This window comes from Lactuca virosa, chromosome 1 (assembly GCF_052849685.1).
Source record: "Lactuca virosa cultivar CGN04683 chromosome 1, Lactuca_virosa_CGN04683_v6, whole genome shotgun sequence".
NCBI lineage: Eukaryota > Viridiplantae > Streptophyta > Magnoliopsida > Asterales > Asteraceae > Lactuca > Lactuca virosa.
Genome location: NC_136426.1, coordinates 254,117,169 through 254,140,616, shown reverse-complemented (window position 1 = coordinate 254,140,616; position 23,448 = coordinate 254,117,169). Strand labels below are relative to the sequence as shown.

The following is a 23,448-nucleotide window of genomic DNA, read 5'->3' as shown; positions in this document are numbered from 1 at the left end:
TATATATATATAGACATGGTTTTTTTTATATATTTCTATATTTTGTATGTTTTGATTCAACCTATTTTGGTCATGTCATCATTTTTTTGGATGAACTTTTATTTACCCAAAAAAAAAAAAAAAAATTCAATTATCAAAATCATTTGGTGGGTGTTTCATATAACCAACTTTTTTATAGAACTACCACACATTCACCCTGATTTATTCTTAAAATAAAATATCTCTTTTTATTTTGTATTTTACCCTTTGTCGTCCTATTAGTAAATGTTACTTTGTATCGACATATAGTCAGGGGTAAAATATGTAAGTTTATTTATAAATAATAGTAACGTTTTCACCTTTCCATTTATTTATACAAAAACTCCAGCGATCGGAAGCTTTTTGAATTAATATATATACCCAACCACACTGCCTTCCCAAGAGCACTCCACACCCCATTGTCATCCTCCACCACCGTGAATGGAGCTTGCACAGTGTCTTCTCCCACAACTCCTTGTCCTCCTCCTTTCCGTCGTCTCCGCCCATTCCCTAAACCCAACCTGCAACTCAAACGACAATGACTCCACCCTCAAAGTCTACCACGTCTCCAGTCCTTGCTCCCCCTTCCGCCCCAAAACACCAGTCTCCTGGGCGGAGACTGTCCTCCAAATGCAGGCTGACGACAAAAATCGCCTCTCCTACCTCTCAAACCTAGTCGCCGGACGCTCCTTCGTCCCCATTGGCTCCGGCAGACAGATCGTGCAAAGTCCTACGTACATCGTGAAGGCGAAGATCGGAACTCCGGCTCAGACATTGCTTATGGCGTTGGATACCAGCACTGATATGGCCATGGTTCCTTGCTCCGGCTGCGTCGGTTGTGCTTCTGCTGGCTTTGCTTTTGCCAAGTCGACTACTTTTTCGTCTCTTAACTGCGGTGCTGCTAAATGCAAACAGGTACGTACGTATACAGTATACAGTAGCTTAACTATTACTATTTAATACAGTAGTAGATGACGCATTGATGTTTGTATAGTAATAATTGTACATGACGCATTGATGGTTGTAAAGACAACATTACAGTAAAGGAACTTTTTTTCACATAATTTTTTTTCAGGTTTTTGGCGTTTTGTTTGAGGGTGACAACTAAGTTCTTTTTATGAAAAAAGAAAAAAAAATATTATATTTATATAATAAAAGTGTGCTTTAGTTTCTTTATTTATTTGAGTTTGTGGACGTCTATCATAATTATTTGAAATGAAATGCTGGTGTTTGTAAATTTATAACTTTATTGAAAAGCTTTGATTTGAAAAAACTACTCTAATAATTTGTTTCATATTTTAAAAAAATTATTGGCTTGAAATAACTCAAGTGTTGATGCTTTTATAGCCGAATCGATAACCTAATAAGTTTAACATACCTGTACAATAGGATTATTGATAGCGTTTTTCACATGGTTTATTTATGAAACCGATTTATTTTAACTTAAAGGTATGGTTAGATGAAAAGTTAGTTTGATGGTGAAAATGATAACTGAAAGTGGGAACATATTAGCAGACAGCTGAAACTGAAAATTTAACTAATAATTGAAAACCGAAAAACTGACTAAAGTTTGAAAAACTAACTAATAGTTGATTAGCTTGATAAAAAAAAATTATGCTAGTAAAGATATATATCTTGAATGTTAAAAAAAACTCCATAAATTTGTTGAAATGTAGTCTTAGTTTTTATATAGCCACGTTTCGTAACTTTATAAAATGAAAAACCTCCATTAATATTTGTACTTAGTTATAAATAAGTTATAGGGTTATGTTTGGAAGAATTTTAGACCATGAGATTGGGATTTGTCAGAAGGGCCTCTGGTGAACCCGTGACTCTGCTTTTGGTCGGATGCCATGGTACTCACGACAACTTTATGCACCGTCAAGTTAAATTTATAGGGTTATGTTCTATTTCTCTTAAGAAAGTCGTACTATTTTCCAAGTTTTTTATATTATTATAAAGATAATAATAATATTCCCTCCGTCCCAAAATATAGTCCATCTTTCCTTTTTGGTTTGTCCCAAAATAATAGTTCACTTCTAAAAATAAATGTTATACCCCTCATTATTACTTAACCAACTAAGCATTTTAATGAAACATTAAATTCAAAGTAAGGACAAAACTATCATTTTATTAAATAAAGTTAGTGGTAATTAATGTTTTTCTTAATATGTGTGTTTTTGTCTGTGGACAATAATATTAGGACGGATGGAGTATATTTTATTTTTATTTATAATATCAACTTATATTTCTATAGATTTTGCCTCCAATGTAGATAACTTTGTATGTAGCACTTGCATAATGCTATTATCGTTATAAAATTTAGTTATGTTATTTGGAAAAACAAATATAAATACATTCCCATTATATGTAGATATATTAGTTATTATGTGTTGGTATAATTATTATAAAACTTTCAATCTGTCATATTGCTTTTATGGTTACATCGTGACATTATTATTGAAAAAGAAATTTAATTTATACGTGTACAATCATATCTAGCATGGGCTAACGGCATAAATGTACTTTCTTATCTTTTTTTATCATGGGTTTTTTTATTATTTAATATAACAAACTTATATTTTCATCATTTGTCATTAATGGTCCTTAAGATCTTGATCTAGCTACAAGAATTTACTACCAAATACCAATAACAATGGATGTTTTTTCAGGTGCAAAACTCCAACTGTTTAGGAAACGCTTGCTCGATGAACATAACATATGGAAGTTCCTCTATAGCTGCGAATTTGGCACAAGATAATCTAACCCTAGCAACAGACACTGTCCTCGGTTACTCCTTCGGTTGCATTTCTAAGGCCACAGGGACGTCTCTCCCTCCACAAGGTGTTTTAGGACTCGGTCGTGGCCCACTTTCATTGTTATCTCAATCAAAAAGCCTTTACAAATCAACATTCTCATACTGTCTGCCTAGTTTCAAATCTCCCAAATACTCGGGAACCCTAAGATTGGGTCCTAATGGTCAACCGAAAAACATCAAGTTCACTCCACTACTAACAAACCCTAGAAGGCCATCACTATACTATGTTAAACTCATCGGAATCAAGGTTGGCCCTAAGCTAGTCAACATCCCTCCAAGTAACTTCGCACTTAACCCGAACAATGGAGCTGGCACCATTGTGGATTCTGGTAATTCATTCGGTTCCTAAAATGTTACATGAACTTAAATATATTTTCGATAACCATCATAATTAAATCATTATAGTTTACTTTTACGGATATTATTACGGTTAAAATACTTGTTTACTTACGAATTTCCATTTTTTTTTTCAATTTATGCTACAAAGTGGTTTTTCGGACAAAATAAGTTATCGACTTTCGTCCTAACACCAAAATATATAACATTGTGACCGAGAACCCATAACCTTATGAAATGACATTAGCTAAACAGTTATTTATGTAACAATGTTTTACTGTTTTACCAATTTATATAATAATTTTTCATTTTTTTTAAAAGGTTATTTAGTAATATTTTATTTTTTACAGATGTCTTAAACGATTTAACAAATTGCACATAAAAAGTAGCTTATTTTCGTCCCTTGACAATAAATAGTTGAATATCTCATGTAAAAAAATAATATGATTTCCTATAATTAGTTAATATCTAACAAATCTAACCATTAAATTCTTATTTTATGAATTTGATTAAAACAGAATAAATATGATATAATTACGCAATCATCTTTTTAGTAATAATTTGGCTCTGATTTTTGTTGGTTTCCCAGGGACTGTATTCACAAGGCTAGTGACTCCGGCATACACGGCGGTGAGAGATGAGTTCAGGCGGAGAATGGGGAAAAAGACCGTGGTAACATCGTTAGGAGGGTTTGACACATGCTACACAGTCCCAATCGGAAAACAGGTTCCGACGATGACATTCATGTTTGAAGGAGCAGATTTGTCAATGAAGCAAGAGAACTTTCTGATCTACAGCTCCACCGGCACCACCACGTGCCTGGCTATGTCGGCGTCACCTTCCCTGAATGTCATCGCGAATATGCAGCAACAGAATCATCGGATCCTTTTTGACCTGCCAAATTCCAGGATCGGCATCTCGGCAGAAAGCTGCTCTTGAAAGTTGAATCACGTGATCTTAGTTATCGTTTCTGGTTTATGTTCTTGTTTTGTATTAGTAAGAATCGCCGTCACATGGGGTTTCAAGTTTAAGTTTTCTCTTTCATGTACGAGGATGACATATCGTTTTCAGAATTATTATATATTTATCTATGGAATTTAAATGTTATAATATTTTGTGCAAGTGTTACTTATGAGAAATTGTTAGGTTTTTTATACTCTAGCATTAATTGTAGCTTTTATATAGTTTAATTTGTATTTCTTATTTTATTATTGTTGCGAGTAAATAATTATTTTTTTTAAAGAATGGCATACTATTTTATTAAAAAGAAGTACACAGCTATTTAACAATTACATAGAATCCGGGCTAGTCCTAAGGAGGTGTAGTATATGCGACCACATAGAACCCATGTCGTGAAGTACCTAATATTTAATCCATTGTTAATTTGTCGTTAATTTGTTGTTTGTCGTCACTGTCATTATTCGTTGCTAATCCATAACATTTGTTACTAATCCGAAATTCTAGTGGCCAATTTTTACTGTTTGTTTAAGGCGTTCAAAATCAACAAACCTGTCCTGCATAAAATAGATTATTAAACCTAGATTTTGAAATAAACCAACCTAATTTTCTTTCGACAAAGCATTTCTGGATAAATACTAAAAAAACGCTAACATAGTTATATTATCAAAGAGGATGTCTTTTTCTAGGTTTTTTCGATCTAAATATCCAAAAAGTTTGGAAGTATCAAAGCACCTAATAAGTTGTCAAAGTGATCACATTCAAACCTTGTCTCTCCATCATCGTAAAAGTCGACTCGTCCTCCCAAGTTATTTGATCTCGAACCATGTGAATATTAGGAAAATCCAAATCCCAATGTGTTCAATTTTCCTCCAAATAGAAACCGTCATGGCACATGAAATCAACAAATGATCAATTGTCTCAATACATGAATCGGAAATGAGGCAAAGAATTGATCGAACGCCTCTTTTATTGAGGCCGACTCTAGTAGGAACACAATCTAAGTAAATTCTACAAGCCAAAATATTACTTTAATTTAAACCATTTGTTCAATCTTTCCCCCACAACCAACATACTGGGATCTATAAAAATCCTAGTCGGAGAATCTTATGTATACCCCTATCGAATCAAGTTCCCATATCCATCGATCTTGTTGATCGAATATCAAGAAATGTTGCAAAAGATCCTAAAAACCTATGAACAATTGCCTATTTTGTTTATAAAAAATTGATCTATATTAATATCTTTTGACCGTAGATGATCAAAGACTGAATAATAGTACTCCATACTCCCTAATCGATTCTTATGCAAGTAAAATCTCTCATCTCCACCATGAATTGTGTTTCTATAATCACCTAAAAAGAACTGAGCTTATTTAGATATAATCATCTTTGTTTATAAATCAAAGTGTTATTGAAAGAAAAAAAGGTTCCTTATACCAAGACCACCTGACTTTTTAGTTGCCAAAACGTTTTTTTTTCTATTTAATCCACCACATCTTTTTTCTCTTAACTCAGTTTCCAGAAGAACATGATCTTAAAAAAGTCTCAATTTTTTATCACCACATCTATGAACTTAAATAACAACATATATTAAATACTAAATCTCCTCAAAACCGTCATTAGTAAGTTAACTATTCCTCACACAGACGCCATCTTAATTTTAAAATTGGAAGGTTTTTATCGGAATAATCCAATAACGTTTGTTTCATCCTTTCATAGGGGACATATTTCCTAACATAGGTAATAAGGTACAAAAATGGAAGTCTTGTTTGAAAACACCCAACAAAATTGGATTAATCCTCAACCTTTCAAACTATGACACATAACCTGTTAACATGCTTTTTTTTAAAAAAAAATTATCTTTAAACTCGATGCAAGATAAAAACAACGTACAACCCGAATAATAATTTTAGAATTATGTTGTAACCACTCGCTGAAAATATATCATCATCTGTAAAACCAAAATGAGAGAGAACTAGGAATTTCTTGGTCAATTAAGTTGTAAAAACATATTGTGTGTAATAGACTCTTATAAACGACAATACATGCCTTCCATCATTAATATAAACAATAAAGGTGAAATCCCTAATATTAATAAATTTTAATCTAAAACTTCAATTTTGAGGACCCATTCACCAAATATAACTCATAGGAGAGGTTAAACCTTGAATAGATCACCTTCATTTTTCACAAAAACATGTCTTCAAAGGAATGTCATCTAAGTGATGAGTTATAAGGCATTCTAAACACATGATTATAACAGCGAAAGACTTAAACAAAAATCATGTGTGTTATGCAACCTATAAAAATCTAAGCTTCATTATATTATTGAAACTATTAGATAGATAGAATAACATACCTCTTCTTAATCTAGAAATCTTCTTACTAAAGATCTTATTCTTCCCACCTTACTTGGATGAAAGGACCCAAAGTAGAATCCCTCTAGTGGTATCACACACAAGACACCAAAAGAGCAAACCAAAAAAACCCTAGCACAAGGGATGGAAAAATAAAAAACAAAATATAAAACCTAAAGGGTTTATTTTTGTCCACCTTTAGAAGATAAAGAAGGAGAACAAAAATTTCCGGAAGAAAGTGCATTTAGGGTTTGATCCCTAGCTCCCTATTTATATGATTCAACTGCTTAGTCTGAAAGCAACTCCAAAACCCTACATCAGCCTTATCATTTTCGTCCACCTTTATCCCTTAGGGAAATATTCCAACTAATTAAATTTTAATTAATTAAAATTCAACCACTTGAATTTATTAATTCCTAATTAGTTCCAAAAATAGTTTTCAATTAATTTACCATAACAGAACAAATTAAAAGACTAACTTCTATTAAATTGTTTTTTTTTCTTTTCATTGCTCAAATGGATCATGAGGGAAACCCAAAAGGACACTATGATTACTAAAAATATTACCAATAGTGAATGACCTTCGACACTCTTTCCAACAGTCTCCCACTTAGACACTACGAGGTCTAATACTTGTCAAATAATCCACAAAGAGTATAACATCCAATGTAGCTTCTGAACTCTGATCTAATCAAGATTCAACCCTTAGATAAGTGATCAAATATTCCTTTGTTCTACCATATATATATATATATATATATATATATATATATATATATATATATATATATATATATATATATATATATATATATATATATATATATATATATGAACCTGAGACATAGATAAGGGTCTATCTCAGTGTTCAAGCTTATGTTTCTCGATAAATATATGTGATAACTACATCAAACTACAAAATTGAATATATCAATTTCATTCAGGGCTCACCCAAGCACTTTAGATGTTAGCACCAAACCATCGAGGGGCCTATAGGTACAAATTCTCCTATTAAGGTAGAAGAAACAAATAAACTTACACTACATAGTTTTTTTCTACTCATCAAGTCAAATATGGACATACCCTTTATTACTACTAGTTATGGATAGCGTTGGATAGACCAATGCATAACAAATTTGTAAAAAAAACCATATAACTCGGTTCGAAGAACAAGAGATATTGTCATATTAGAATTACTTGTGACTTGATCCATGAAGTAATATCTAAGTGCAGGTTGATCCAATACTTATATCTCCATTTAAGAACTCATGAGTGTTAGCCGTAATCTCAATGCTATGTCTGTTGGAGAATGGTTCATATAGCTACAACAAGTCGGTAATATTACTATAAATAGAGTGTACTTTTGGGTTACACGTGAGAACAAATATGAGTAGAACTGGAAAGAGAACAATTATAGGGACTAGTTTGTTAACTAATTAATAGTTTAATTAACTAAATGAAACTTAGAGATTCTGAAATGTTGCAGACATAGGTTATAAATATCAGGATAATTACCAAAGTTAGAGATAATTAATCTGAGCCTAGATATTTATCTGTTAGGATTTGAATTCTTGACCCATAATGACCATGTTGGGTACAAAGTTATTCTTGAATGACTTTGTAAATGTTTAACTTTTGTAGACCTACTTGCATATGCTGCATTAGCCTTGTGACATGAGAGATAGAGAGTGAGAGAGAGACATGTAAACACCTCTATATAAGGTGTGTTTATTCCACATGTAGAGGTGTGCTTGAGAGATGTAACATTGAGCGTGTGTGTGTGTGTGTGTTAATTATGTAGATTTAGATCTAGATCCTTTTTTGTGTAACATCGTACATAATCGAATGCATCTCTTAAACACCCAAATCACCGTGTTCTTTGTGTGTTCTTTAATTTCGCATGCCAAACAAATGCTCATAATTCACATCAATTGGTATCAGAGCAGGTCTTCGAAGATCAACATGATTTTTTGAAGAAACGATTCTCGATTTGGCAACAATCATCACAATTGGAACATTTATGGTGAGTCTCTCTATGATCTCTCTAAATCTCTTCAATTTGTGCTTGCGTTCTTGAATTTTTGATCGTTTTGACTCATTAGATCAAATTTTTTTTTTGAAAAACCCATTTGTTATGATCCAATAATTTTTTCATTGATCAAGCCCAATCCAATCCTATATTTTTTTTTGTTTGATTCGATCTTCAATTGCAATTATTCATATGAATCAAAATTTGGCCCAAAATGTTTTCCATCTAAGATCCAAGATATCGAACTCTGTCAATTTATTTTTAACCCAATCTTGAGTTACTGTTCGTGTTATCACTTCATAAGCCCAATCTTCAATCCAATACTGTTCATAATCGGATTACCCTAAGCCCATTCATATTTGTTTTAATCCAATATCATTTGGTGTCATTCTAAAAATAGTTGTTCATCAATCTACTTGTACGCTTGCTTATCCAGTTGTACCATCGAAGACTTATGTCTCAGATTATAATCGAAATTGTTCTTGAAGTATAATCGCACTGTTTCAGTTTCTGCTTGATCATCAGTTATTCATTGATTATTCAATTAGTTCTTGATTATCGATTGTTCATTGATAATTTCAATTTGTTCTTGATCGTATTCAATTTTCTCCACAAAATCGATTTGAAGAACTCTATGATGAACTGATGTAGACAGATCTGATTTTGTTTGAAAATGGAAATTTGATTTCTAATTCGATTTTGGAAGATGAAGATAAGATAAAGAACTGTTTGATTTCAGTGAAGAACATTTAAAGAACAGACGAAAAGGATTTGAAATTTGTGTTTGATCTGAAAATCGAATTAAGAAAATCGATTTGTGTTTGTCGACTTTGCAGTAGAACAAACTAGTTTCGATGGGTTAAGGACAAGTCAAACAGAAAGTCAAAATTGATTTTTTGATTTTCGATCAGTGAATTACGACTGTCGAGTGGGTTGATTGAAGCCAAACTCACACGCTAGAATTGATTTCGAATTGGAAATCAAATGGCTAAGGAGTCGAACTCAATTTTGACTGGTATTGGGTTTTGATTATGAATCAAAATCGATTGGTGATTTGAAGTTGATTGGTGAGGATGATTCGATTTTGGGGTCCTTGTTGATTAAAAGCTAAGTCACAGATCGATCAATTTTTAAGTGATGGGATCGTTGTCGATTTTTGATTTTGGTTTCGAAATGGGGACGACGAAACGAAGTCTGGGAAATTGAATGGATTGGAGTCGATTATTCGATGGTCGATGGTCGATACCTTGGTTGATGTCGATCTTGGAACTCAATATTCGAAGCCATAGATATCGACATGGATAATTTGGATTCAAAGAACGAAGGATTGTGTTGGTGTTAGTTTTTGATGTCGATTGATCGGGAACATACTGGCTGGGAGAGCTCGACAATTGAAGGAAAATGGTTGATTTCGAAATTGAGTTGGAGTCGGTATTTGTTGTCAATGGCAATGTGTTAAAAGCGAAGACTGTATGGCTTGTGATGTCGACAGATTTATATGCGCTTGTGAAAGTGTTAGAGACCGATTCGAAGTGGTCAACCTCCCGAGAATAATAGGTAAGGATGATGGTAAAGCCGATTATGGATGGCTATTCCCCAGAACAAAGTTAATGAAATGGACTAAAACATACTTTTCCTATTCCCTCATAATGTGATTACATAAGATTTAAATAGTAAAAGAAATCCTAAAAATAAGGAAATAGTGGTGCTAAAAACTAACCATGATCCTACAACTAAAATGATGATACGTTAATTAAAGTTAGTGGGGAGTTAAACTCCATGCAAATGAAAGCAGTAGCATGCATCGTGGACAAGATAAGGTGTGGGGAATCCATGATATAATGACAAGTAGATAATTGTCACGAAGTTCTGTCGCGAAAGGATCTGGCCATGGAGGTGGCCTTAAATACAACACTAGAACCAGGCTTGTGAATGCTTTGATGTCGATGGTTTTGAAATTGATTATAATTTCGAAATCTGGTCATGGATTAGAGTTAAGACCAAGAGGCGAGATTAATTTCGAAGGTTTTGATGAATTGGGTTACAAAGTTTCGAAAGTTTGGTAACGAGTTGGAAATCTTCGTCATCTGGTGTCACCGAGCAACAAGCGAATTGAAGAAGACAATGGATATGTTTCGATATTGGTCCTTAAACTTTCGAAAGTTTGACAGTTTACACCCATATTCGAAAGAAGGATATAATTTTTGAAATTTTGGAAAGCAAAGGAAGAAGTTTCGAAATTGGACCCTGTAATTTCGAAAGTTTGCCAATATGCACTCATTTTCGAAATTTTGAATGGCAAAGGGAAGTAGTTTCGAAAGTTGCACCTACACTTTCGAAAGTTTGGCAGTTTTTACGTAATTTCGAAATTGGACTGATTTTGCTGAGAAATTGAAGAATATGCATTTCAGGCCCCTACAGTTAATGCGAATTAACGCTTTCTATCCAGTTTCGCAAATGGGGGAGAGTTTTCGCATTTTTGGCTGTTTTGGGCGCACCGGGTCACTGCAGAATTTTGAAATTGATAATTTCTACCCATTTTTGAGAAATTTTGTCAAAGGCGGTCCGTGAACGAAGATAAAAATTGAAGATTTTTTGGATTTTCCGGATTGAAGAAAAAAGTTTATGCCACATGTTAAGGGGGAGTTTTGGAAAGAAAAATTCCGAATAGAGCACGTTCTCTTTCCTTGTTGGTTTTATAATCAAATTTCGATTATAAAAGGGGGGGAAATTTATATGGAAATTCGAAAGTTGAATTTTTCATATTACGCGAACTTGAAGACCGAAGTGACCTCGAGTATTTGAAGTTTATGAAATGATTCGATTGGAAATTCGGAAGTGATTTCGGTTCATGATTGGTTTGGAGTTATTGAAGATTTTTGGGGTATGTTTTTATGCTAAACTTTTGGGTGATTATTTGGAGTTTGAGAAGCTCTTGATCATTTGTTGATGCTCGGTTCGTATGGTCTCACATCCTAGAACCCAAATTGAAGAATCATGGAAGAATTGAAGATTTGAAGTTAATCTCAACATGTGTCACGCTTGAGGCTTGGATCGTGTAGTTGCTCGAGTTTGGAAGATTTGAAGCGGGTCATCCATTCCTAACTTTGAGGGGTAGAATGTTGGGTACAAAGTTATTCATGAATGACTTTGTAAATGTTTGACTTTTGTAGACCTACTTGCATGTGCTGCATTAGCCTTGTGACATGAGAGATAGAGAGTGAGAGAGAGACATGTAAACACCTCTATATAAGGTGGGTTTATTCCACATGTAGAGGTGTGCTTGAGAGATGTAACATTGAGCGTGTGTGTGTGTGTTAATTATGTAGATTTAGATCTAGATCCTTTTTTGTGTAACACCGTACATAATCGAATGCATCTCTTAAACACCCAAATCACTGTGTTCTTTAATTCCGCATGCCAAACCAATGCTCATAATTCACATCAGACCAGATTCAAAAGTTAGAGAAATCAGTCAAACACCTAGAGAATTTGGTGTTTCTCTCAGAGATCCAGAAAAATCCTAAGAAGCCTCCATGCGCAGCGTAGCTTATCCCAAACACCGCGTAGCTGTGTTCTAGTGTCAGATCATTCCAATTTTTGGTGTGCTTTCTGTTGAGGTGTTTTCCAACCTGTTGTTTGTTTCTTGGGTGCGATCATAAGAGAGGGATTCTATGTTGGATCCTCCAAGTTCGATAAACTGAAAAAATCAAAGAAATCAAATATTCAAGTGTTTGTTTTCTATCCCTCTTGATTTTGTTTGTATACCAGATGCCTAGATCTGATGAACAACAGTCCTTATGGTTAATGATTATTATGTTGTTTCTGTTGTCCCTATCATTGTCTAAGGAATCTCATATGCTAACACTGGTATCAGAGTCTACATGTTCATATCTATGGCACTTAGGGTTTCTAGTTTTTATGTTTAATTGAGTTTGGATCAACATATCTAATCTGGCTTTCTAAATTTTAAATAGATTTAAATGTTTAAGAAGTTGCCTAATTAAATTTCTTAGGTTCATTAATTGTTTAACATCTACGCGGCTTGTAGGTCACTCTACGTGACACGTAGGGGTCGTAACAATAAACCCTAATTTTTATCTGCTGAAATCTTGATGAAAATCAAGGAACGTGGTGTATAGCCTTCATTCCGAAAATCTATTCCCTGCCCATTTTTTATCTGCCTCAATTTTAGCACATGAAGATTTGTCAATTTTACGAAAGCTGGAAATCATAATTCTAATTAGTTTTATTATTTGATAAATGCCTAATTAATTAATTAAAAGACAAAGATTGAATGTTAATGTTTAAATTAATTATTAACTTGCATCCTTGTATGTGCAATGGAATTAAAAGACATAGAATTTAAAAATGTATATATATATATATATATATATATATATATATATATATATATATATATATATATATATATATATATATACTAGTAGCGTACCCGCGCGATGCTGCGGCGGCGATTTGTTACATTCCGGCGATTAGTTTCCGTACGAAAGTTAGTGTCATTTCGACGGTCGTCAAATTGTTTCCTTTCGATTTGTTTCATTCCGACGATTTGTTCCTTTTGGCGATCAGTTGTTTCTAGACGGACAGCAAATAATAATTTTCGTCCATTACTCTTTATATGACAGCAGCGCCAGATAGTTTTTATGCGTCCGTTAGTTATATTTTTGTGTTTGATAGTTCGTTTCAGCCTTCTGACGAATTGTTTCTTCGGCGATTAGTTTTCTTTGGGCATGTTGTTGTTTTAGGATAAAAAGCAAAGTATGTTGTTAATTTGCAATGTGACATTGTGCCAGGGTGGTGAATTATTTATTTTCGGCAAATAGTTTCTTTTCGACGATTATGGTTCTCGGTTCCCCATTAATTCCATAATCAGTTTTTGGTCAGTTTAGTTCCGGTGGCGGCCGCAGAAAAAAAGTATGAAGGTTGCACAAATTTTTTAAGGGTGCACAGCTAAAAAGAACTTGTTTTCGTCATATAATTCGTCACTAAAAGGGTTACATCGACATATTTACATTAAATTTACATTTATTACGAATTAATTTGACGAATTTTCAACGGATTTGTGATGGATTTCTGATGAATTTATGATGGACTTGTGGCGTATTTCGACGAATTTACATTAAATTTTGCACTTAACGGTAAAATTTAAGGGTTTCCTGTGCACCCCGGGACACCATGTAAATGCGCCTCTGGGTTCCGGTCCGAAACCATTAAATCCTAGCTCAGCGGTACCAGGTGTTGCCCTCATTCCTTGAGGTTGAGGGTTCAAGTTTCCTCCAAGACATAGGTAGTATTAATATAAATGTATATTTAAATATGTATAATTAAGAAGTATATGAAAATAAGTTATTGTTTTGTTGTTCGTTAAAAGTGAAGGCGTATTCGGCACGCAGCGTTTGAGAGCTTCTAACTTCTAGCTTTTAAAAAAACGCTAGTAAAAAAGAAAAATTTTCGTTCGGCGATAGGAACGTTTAGCTTTTAAACTAAACAAAACGCTCCAAAATTAAAAGCTACATGGAGTAGTTTTCAACAAAACGCTTCAAAATTAAACGCTACCTGCTACCAGCTATTTTGCCGAACTTTTTTTTTGAAACGGCAAACTATCTACTCCTAATTTAATCCTAAACACCACTTATGTCTCGTAGTGAGACTTGAACCCATCACCTCTCATTTGAGAGAGTCACTCCTTACCGCTTGACCTCTCATTTTGCCGAACACGCCCTTAATTATTTATGCGGTTAACTCCTATAAATGACTAAACATAAAAATAAAAAGCTACCTTATTTTAAATGTTCATATTATAGTTTTCAAAACTAATATCAAATAAAAGTTTCAAATTATTTTATTTAATTATGTTAGCCAATTTTTTGTGAAAACTGAAAATGAAATTAAATGCATAATTCTTGGATTCTTGGAAACACATGCACACGTTTTCCTTTTTATGTTTGAATAATTAAAATATGTTAACGCTATACCCATTTTGTTGCAGATAATGCTTTTGTGTTTCACTACCAAATGACTTTTGCCTCGAATTGTACTTTATGAAAATTCTATAATTTACATTCTTCTTTTTATATAGAAATGACTGCCCCATATTTTACTTTATGAAATTTCTATAATTTACATTATTGTTTTTATATAGAAATGAAATGATGAAAACTAAACTTACTTTGCTTTCAAATACTAACGTCATTAATAATAAAAATCAAAATACTATTATGTGGCCGATTGGTGTTGTGACTAACATCGAAAACATGTCACCCTAAAAAAGAGTTGTATAGGAGTATCTTTTATATATAAAAAAAACTTTTCAAACGCCATCTTTAAATAGGATGACAATTGTCTTCTTCTATAATATCTTTAAATAGGATGAGATAATAGATTTTTCTAATATAATATATTCTCTAATATTTTGTTTGCTTTTTAAATTGAGATTATACTCAAATGGAAATTGTACCCAGTTTTTATTCTTTTGTGCCGGAGATAGTACTCAGTTTGATATCCATAAATCAAAATAAAATACCTAATTTTTAGTTTAATTTTTACAAACTATAAATTAAATAGAATTTATTATCATTTCTATACCAAATCTTTTTCTTTCCGATACCAAGCACACGAAAAATATCAAATATAAAACATATAAAAATTAATACAAATGTGTTGTAATGGAATAAGAATAATTCATTTTCTACATCAAACGCAGTTTAGCATCTTCAAATGTGTTTTAACAACAGAAAATAAGAAATCAATACCCACAAACACAAGAGATACATTACTAAATACATATAAGATTAGAGTAAACTATTAGTACTACAACACAAAATTTTAATATTTTTATTAAATATGAATTACACAAACGATCTAGCAAATCAATATATCAAATGTTGTTTATTCAAAACGTAACCGGATCTGATGTCGTAAAAGAGATCCTAGGCTCTTGATTCAAGTTCAAATAAAAGTCAAAGTTCATTAAAAAAAATCAAAGGTTGTTTTAATAAATAAATAAACAAAAACATAAATTAATATATGCATCAAACATAATTTTTGCACTTCCAACATATGGTCCTCGATCAATTAAAAATGAATACATTTTTTTTTTCTGAAGATGATTTCACATAGAGCATACATTGGAAACTTTTTCTTCCAGACAAATACATACATAAACCATAGATCTGAAACCTATCGCTAAAACTTTTAATAAATACAAATACTCAAAACATGAATCTCAAACACAGAGCTTATAAAAGAATTACAAAGGGAAAATTCAATCCAAAATCTTTACACCAGAAATTGAAATTTCAAAAAACAATTATTAGACAATCACACATATAGTTAAATACAAAAAGTACAATCGAAATAAAGAAAGAAGCCAAGATCTAGTGTAAGTGGATCGTCTGTTGGTGGAAGGAAGATATTCAAAAGCCAGTTAAAGATCTGGGGATTTTAGATCTATGGTTTTTAGTAATGTTTAGAGAAGCACAAGTAGGCGAAGAAAGACAGATATGGATAGTTTTGAAGAGCACAGGTGGTGCATGGTTAGTAGTGTTTGGCGACGTTTGGTGACCTTGGCGGGGGAGAAGAAACAGTTATAGAGAATGAGTAGTTAGGGTCGTGGTGGTGGAAGCTGTATTACTGTCGGTGATAACGTCGGGAAGGGAAATCGCCGGTGGAGGAGAAGAAACTGGTTGAGGCTGTTCTTTAGATTTTTAGAGAAAACAGGAGAGAAGGGTTTAAGAGAGAGAGAGAGAGATAAATGCAGCATTCAAATTAAAGCTTCGTGTGATTTATTAATATAGTATATGTTTGTAAATGTATGCGTCTAATTTTGTGTTTCTTTTGTGTGTAATAATATAGGTATTTGTTTTGATTGGTTAATTTTCTTTTACTTGGATCACAATCTTAACCATTCATTTTGTATCTAATGGCCAAAAAATCTTCTCCTTGTTTTTAAGATAGATGTCTTAAAATTGAAAGGGACCCACCACATATATGCATTATAAGTAGTTATATATATATATATATATATATATATATATATATATATATATATATATATATATATATATATATATATATATAATGAAAAGACAACGTTGTGTCCTTGCATGTTTAAACGCATTGTCAATCTTACCATGACTAGGCTCACCTAATCTTAAGCTATAAGGAGGGTTCTTCGTTTCCTAATAAGGTTGAATTTTAAAAGCATTTGTGCTTGCCACCCTCACTGCCTTCTTGCATTTGAGTGGAGTTACCGAAATGGTTTGATAGGACGATGTGTCTCGTTAAAAAGTATCAACTTAAAAGTATAAAACAAAATCATGTTTTTATAAGTAAAATGTGAGTCTTATGTTATCCATGAATAATACACCTTGCAGTATATTATGTTGGCGTTTCGTGTGTGGCTTACTGTCACGTAAATGTGAAAATATGATTGTAATAAGATATGATAATCAAGATTCTCAAGAGTTAGTTAAGTTGAATATCATTTTATTTTTGCATGGTCGATTCACCGTTTGGATTCATGATCCTCAGCTAATCCAGTCATGAATGCTAAAGGAGCATGGAAGAGATTAACATGATATTGATATATGTTAATAAATTTTGAAAGATATAGGAATTTCATCAAGATTGAAATTGGAAAATGATTGTCTACCTAAATAACTTCATTGTGTAATTTTGCCTAATCTACTTTCCATCTTGAAGCCAAATATGGATCCTAGCCCTTTATTAAATAATTTGTAACTAGGTAATTATTTTAAAAAGATTTTGATCGAACAAATAAAAACTTTGTTTACACTTATAGATTTCTGATAGTGAAGGTGCACCTCTTCCTCCTCCTCCCCTCCTCTTACCTCATCAACAAACTTCTCACTACTCCAACTCCTTTAACAAGATAAACTTACTGGTCTGAACTATCTTCACAAGATTTATTGTTTGTGGATCACCCTTAGATACAAAAATAAGGAATATGTTGTAGATAAGTGTCAGCCTGAGGCGCCTTATGAGGATGCTACAACTGAAGATATAGCCAAGCATGAAAAGCATCATTTTGATTCCATTGAAGTCGTATGTATCATGTTAAAGACCATGGTTCCTGAGCTCCAAAAGAGTTTTGAGAATCCTGGGTCATATGAAATGAATGAACAACTCAAGGAAATGTTCCAAGATCAAGCTCGACATGAAAGGTTACATTGATAGAAAGGGTACATTAATAGAATCGAGTGGCTAGGATTTCTGTTTCCTCAAGAGTTGGTAGTCAACATTGTTCTTAACTCGTTGAGTGATTCATATCATCAATTTATTATGAATTTCAATATGAAAATATGTAAAAGTCCTTAATGGAGCTACACAGCATGTTAAAGACTACCTAGGGTAGTATGGTTAAACCTCGTAGCACCAGCTCAACCACTCCTGTTCTGGCCATTATGAAAGGTGGTGTCAAAAGAAAGAAAAGTTCTTATCTCAAAGGAAATGGAAAAGGAAAAGTTAGAGGGTCCAACCCAAACCCTAAGAAGGATAATTCTTACATAACACTAGTTAGTAACCCTAAGGAGTCTGTTTGCTTTTACTGTCAGGAAAAAAGGTATTGGAAACCTAGTTGCCTAAAGTAACTGAGCTCGGTCGATTGCATAACAAACATGTATTGGTATTTTGGGAACCACTTACTTGAGCTCGGTCGATTGCACACATCACACCCCTTTCTTTGCTTAGAAATTCTTTTTATAGAAAAATGATTTTCTTTTGAAAATTTTCATACCAAGTCCTCAGTTTGAGTTCATACACACTCGAGAGTATGCCCGAATCCCTCAAACCAAGGCTCTGATACCAACTTTTAACACCCCAAAATTCATGACCAAAAATTTTATTTTTAATATAACTAAAACAAATTTGTAACTCGGTTCACACATTGAAAAGCATTTCAAATAAGACATTTATCAGAGTTCATTCCTAGAAATAACATATTGCGGAAAAACATAGGTGTATGCGTTGTGATCGTCCCGAGCTCCTTTGTTTGAAAACTGGAGGTACCTGAAACCAAAACTGAAAACCGTAAGCATGAAGCTTAGTGAGTTCCCCAAATACCACATACCATACATATCAACATACTGCCTAGCATATCTAGGTGCTGGCCTACCCTTTCGGTCTCTTTCAACCGGATACTGTCTAGCATATAAGCACATAAATCACATACTCTTATACATAACCATGAGCCATACATATCACTCATATATCATAATCAATAAAGGTGCTATGTGCCGATACATTGTCTTTCCATTATGCCACAGGCCGCTACATGGTCTTTCTTGCCAAGCCGGGGGCCACCCCTTGGGTCTTACAGACAAGTGCCAAGAGCCACCTCCTGGTCTTCCATGCAAGCATCACAAAGACAACTAGCATACATACTACTCTACTTAGCTAATTGGCATACAGTGTGCCAAGAGCCACCTCATGGTCTTTCATACATAATACCTAGGGCTAACCCCCGGGTCATCCTACAATACATAATAACATTCAGTATGCCAAGAGCCGCCTCCTGGTCTTTCATACATAATGCCTAGGGCTAACCCCCGGGTCTTCCTACCATACATAAACCAAATGGGCTGGCATTGGTGCCTTCGACCCATATAAATAGTGAGGAGACTGACCTCAAATGTTGAAGCTCACTGCACGAAATCCTTAGCTGATGCCATGACGATTCCACGAGCTATCCATACAAAAACATCACCAAATTAGCAATTAGGTTCCAAACCATGATCCATACTCCTTACTTTGGGTGAAATGATCGTTTCACCCCCGGCCCATCAAGGCCCAAACTATACAATCCATGAAAGCCCATTAATTGCCCAATTTTCCAAATTGGGCCCAAACCCTTACATGGAACTACCCCTTTAGAACCCATTTCATACTTCATAATCCTCCAGGGGTCAACCTCGGTCAAGTCAAGTCAAGGTCAAAGTCAACATCCAAGTCGTGGTCAAAGTCAACGCTCCGAGTTGACTCAACTCGTTGAGTTTGCTCTTCAACTCGCCGAGTTCCCATAAATCACAGAATCGTGAAATCGCGATCCAACTCGTCTATTTCTTCCATGAATTCGTCGAGTTCTTCATCATCAACAGAATCGGGACATTTCGAATAAACTCGTCGAGTCTATCCTTGCACTTGTCGAGTTCCTCTGTCTGTTAGCCCCTTCTTAGCTTATTAAGCCATTAATATTCAGATCTAAACCCTATACTTCAGATCTCGACTGGAAATGCCTCTGGAAGGGAAAAGTTTCCAACTTTACCCATTAAGAACCTCTTCGAAGGCTTAAAGCTCAAACCCTAATCCAAAAAGGTTATAGCTTCACTCCAAAAATCCTTATATCTTCAAGACAATGCACAAGGACATAGATGTGGACCTTGAAGGCTTAAAGGTCACGTAAAGTCTCCAACTTTACTCATATGCATGACCTTATGGAGCTTAAAAAAAGGTCACAACAAAGGGCTTAGGGTTTGCATGGGGCTTCTAGGGCCATAAAGTTGGCACCGTTATGCCATGAGAGCCCCTCAAGACTATAGATCTGGAATGTTTTGCCTCAATAGAACATCTACCTTCCATTACACACTCCAAGGTGACCCAAACAAGCAAAATTATCCTAAATAGGAGATCTAAGCATAAACTAAACAAGGTTGAAGCTTTATACCTCAACTGAATTAGAAATGTAGCCCAACTTCTGGATCTATAGTCCTTTTACACGTCCTTACTCCTTCTTCAAGTTCCTTCTTATTCAAAATCACCAAGAATGCACAAAAATTGGCTCAAAACTCTCAAAAGTGAATTAGGGTTTCGAGGCTAGGGTTTGGGACGATGAAGGCTGGAAATGAGGCCAAACCCAAGGACTTAAGTTGTTTAAATAGGGTGCAAAGTGTGACAACCCGTAAATTTCTATCTTGTAAAGTCAATCCAATCAACCAAAAGTCAGACTTAATTTGATTTCCTTTTAGCCTTGTTAAGGGTCATTCTAATGAGTTCTAAGCCTAGTACACTTAAGGATTGAGTGTTTTGAAGTATTAGCTCGAGATCAGAAGGCTGCACCCGAACCAGAAAATCCAACACATGAGGTTCACGGGCGTAAACCATGTTCACAGTCGTGAACACTATTGTAGCCATGAACCATCCTCTATATATAAGAGTTTGCTTCATTTTTCTTCATTTCTCCAGGTTCCAGCCGCAAACACTCCATTCTATCTCAAGTATCATCCAAGAAAAGCTCTCATTTCACTCCCAAAACGTAAGCATCTCATCCCTTACTTGTTCATGCTTAACAACCTCTTTGTTCTAGACTTGATTCATCACTCTTAGTCACCATCTTCAAGATCTTCAAGATCTTCAAGGGTTTACGGCCATAAACCCTTCATAAGAGCCGTAAACCCTTCAAAAGATCTTGGGCCGTAAATCCTCCCAAGGCCGTGAACTCATAGAGTTTGGCCGTGAACTCCATGTGATCAATCACATGTGATTCTAACACTCCATTGAGAGTGTTTCCTAGTTCCTAAGGTTGTTTCCCTTCATGTTAGTTTTTTTAAACACTAATTATATACATATATGTATCAATATATGTCATTTAGGACTCATTTGTGCCTCGGGACTTCATTCGTGGAACTTCTCATCCTTACTTGAATCTTAAATTGAATCACCCACATAAGGTGTGTTCATACCCCTATAATCAATCTTTTAAATGTTTTTAAATGCTTTTAAGGGGGGGGGGGGAATACAAGTTGAACACAATGATATTGTGTAAATATTTACCTGTGATAACCATCACATTAAGGGATTTCTTATGCTTTTGTAAGTGATCAAATCTATTCAACAACTCTTTTAAAAAGATGTTAGTTTATTGTTTATAAAACTCTGTTTTAAGGTACATGCTTAACTCAGTAGATAATTGAGTCTTTTCTTCAAGTCAGTAACAGTTCAAACAATCATACTAGTAAACTATAATAGGTATAGTTTAGGGGTTTAGTTCATACTATAACTAGGACAGGAATGAACATACGATAACAAGAACAGAGGAACAAATCATGATTCACGAACTTATACTTTACATTTCCAGTAACCTAGGAAGGGAACATATCATTAACTCATTGTTTATAACAAAATATGATAATATACAAGGTATAAGGATATATATGGGGTACATCTACAAAGTACCAGGTTTTTTTTATATATGGGGTACATCCATAAAGTACCGGAGTTATATATGGGGTACATCTACAAAGTACCAGATGTTATTTACAAAGGGTACATCTACAAAGTATCGGACAATAATAAATAAAACATATTAATATATACAAAACTCACAACAGTATCGACTGAGGCGTTTAGAGTACAGGATTTCATTACTTCTAGTAGTCTTCCTAACAAATAGAACAACGCTACATAACTTCCTAGTAACATGAACATTCAGTTAGAAGGGGGCCTATAATGCTAACTTTATGATTCCTCGGTAGATACATCAGGGATATATATTAATCGGGTCCAACAGACAGTAGGATGTGTGCTTTCCGCTTCATTTCCTGTTCCTTGTTTGGTTGTGGGCTTAGAGCTGATTCACCTAGTCTACTATCTATTCGATCTTAGCTATATATATATATATATATATATATATATATATATATATATATCTTGTATACACCAAGTAATCATAAGGAGTATCAGGTATGGGTCAGGTCATAGCATACAAATTAAGTATACCGTTTTCTAGTACAAAAACATACTTTTCAGATAGAACATTTAGTAGGCTAAACTAGAAACTTTTCATTAAAAGGTTTAATTTGTTTTATTAAACCAGTACAACTTAAAGGACCTTTAGTGGTTAATTCTATAATACCTTAGTTTATACATCAGGGTTATATATAATTAATATCCGATAGGCAGTTGGATGTGTGCTTTCCGTCTTAATTCCCGTTCCTTGTTTGGTTGTGGGCTTAGGGCAGATTCACATAATTAACTGTCCGTTCGATATTAGATTATATATAGCTAGTAAAAACTAAGTGATTATAGAAGGAACTATTGTGGTTACCATTTTTACTAAAGGAGATATATGATTTTCTTAAAGAATGTTTTCATCAAATATAAAGAAATATTATAGTTAACTCCGTAAGTACCAAATGAATACGCGAGGGTTATATACAATGAATATCTAACAAACTGTGGGATGTGTGCTTTCCGCCTTATTTATTGGTCCTTGTTTGGTTGTGGGCTCAGGGCAGATTCACACAACCGATTGTCTGTTTGATTTGGATTGTATACAACTTGTATCCATTTAGTACTCATAGAAGGAATTGTAGAGTCATTTTTACTTGTCATTTATCACATCAGAAAATATAGGATTTTCTGGAGGATTAGACGAACTTTTCTAAAGAACTTACAACTCATTTTTCATTACTTAAATACTTATGAACTCACCAGCTTAAATGCTGATCTACTCTTTTAAAATAACTTGTATTCTCAGGAAACTAGTAGACAGGTACGTGCACTGGGATTTAGAAGATGGAGTATAGTAGCTTCATGTCTTGTTTTGTTATTTACTTTTGGAGTCAACCTTTTGTGAATCACAAACTTTGTAAACACTTTAATATTAATGGAATGGTTGTTTGTTACTTTGATTACTATGATGCATGTGTTGTGATACTACATATGACGTCCTCCGCCCCCGAACGTTTCTGTCGTTCCGGTTTGGGGGTGTGACAGATTGGTATCAGAGCATTGTTTATAGTGAACTAAGTATATAAGCCTATAAAAGATATACAACTATAAATGCAATGGGGCCGAAGTGCTTTGACTAAAAGTATATTTTAAGATATAACAATATTTTATAAAAGTATACATACATGCTTATACATATAGACATACTAGAACAAGTAT

General features: G+C 33.9%; 1 protein-coding gene across 1 annotated transcript; it reads left to right on the top strand.

The window, feature by feature from the left end:
- The first annotated feature begins 396 nt into the window (after positions 1–396).
- Positions 397–4,282, top strand: LOC145166194 (aspartyl protease AED3-like). The gene is made up of 3 exons (XM_079085136.1): positions 397–933; positions 2,691–3,165; positions 3,762–4,282. The coding sequence occupies exons 1-3, from the start codon at positions 460–462 to the stop codon at positions 4,109–4,111; spliced, it is 1,299 nt and encodes a 432-aa protein (XP_078941262.1). The 5' UTR covers positions 397–459; the 3' UTR covers positions 4,112–4,282.
- The last annotated feature ends 19,166 nt before the right edge of the window (positions 4,283–23,448 follow it).

Bases quoted from the DNA above. Each gene is read 5' to 3' on its own strand.
- LOC145166194 (XM_079085136.1), top strand. From the start codon at position 460: ATGGAGCTTGCACAGTGTCTTCTCCCACAACTCCTTGTCCTCCTCCTT. The intron at 934-2,690 runs GTACGTACGTAT...ATGTTTTTTCAG, and splicing joins GTGCTGCTAAATGCAAACAG to GTGCAAAACTCCAACTGTTT. The intron at 3,166-3,761 runs GTAATTCATTCG...TTGGTTTCCCAG, and splicing joins TGGCACCATTGTGGATTCTG to GGACTGTATTCACAAGGCTA.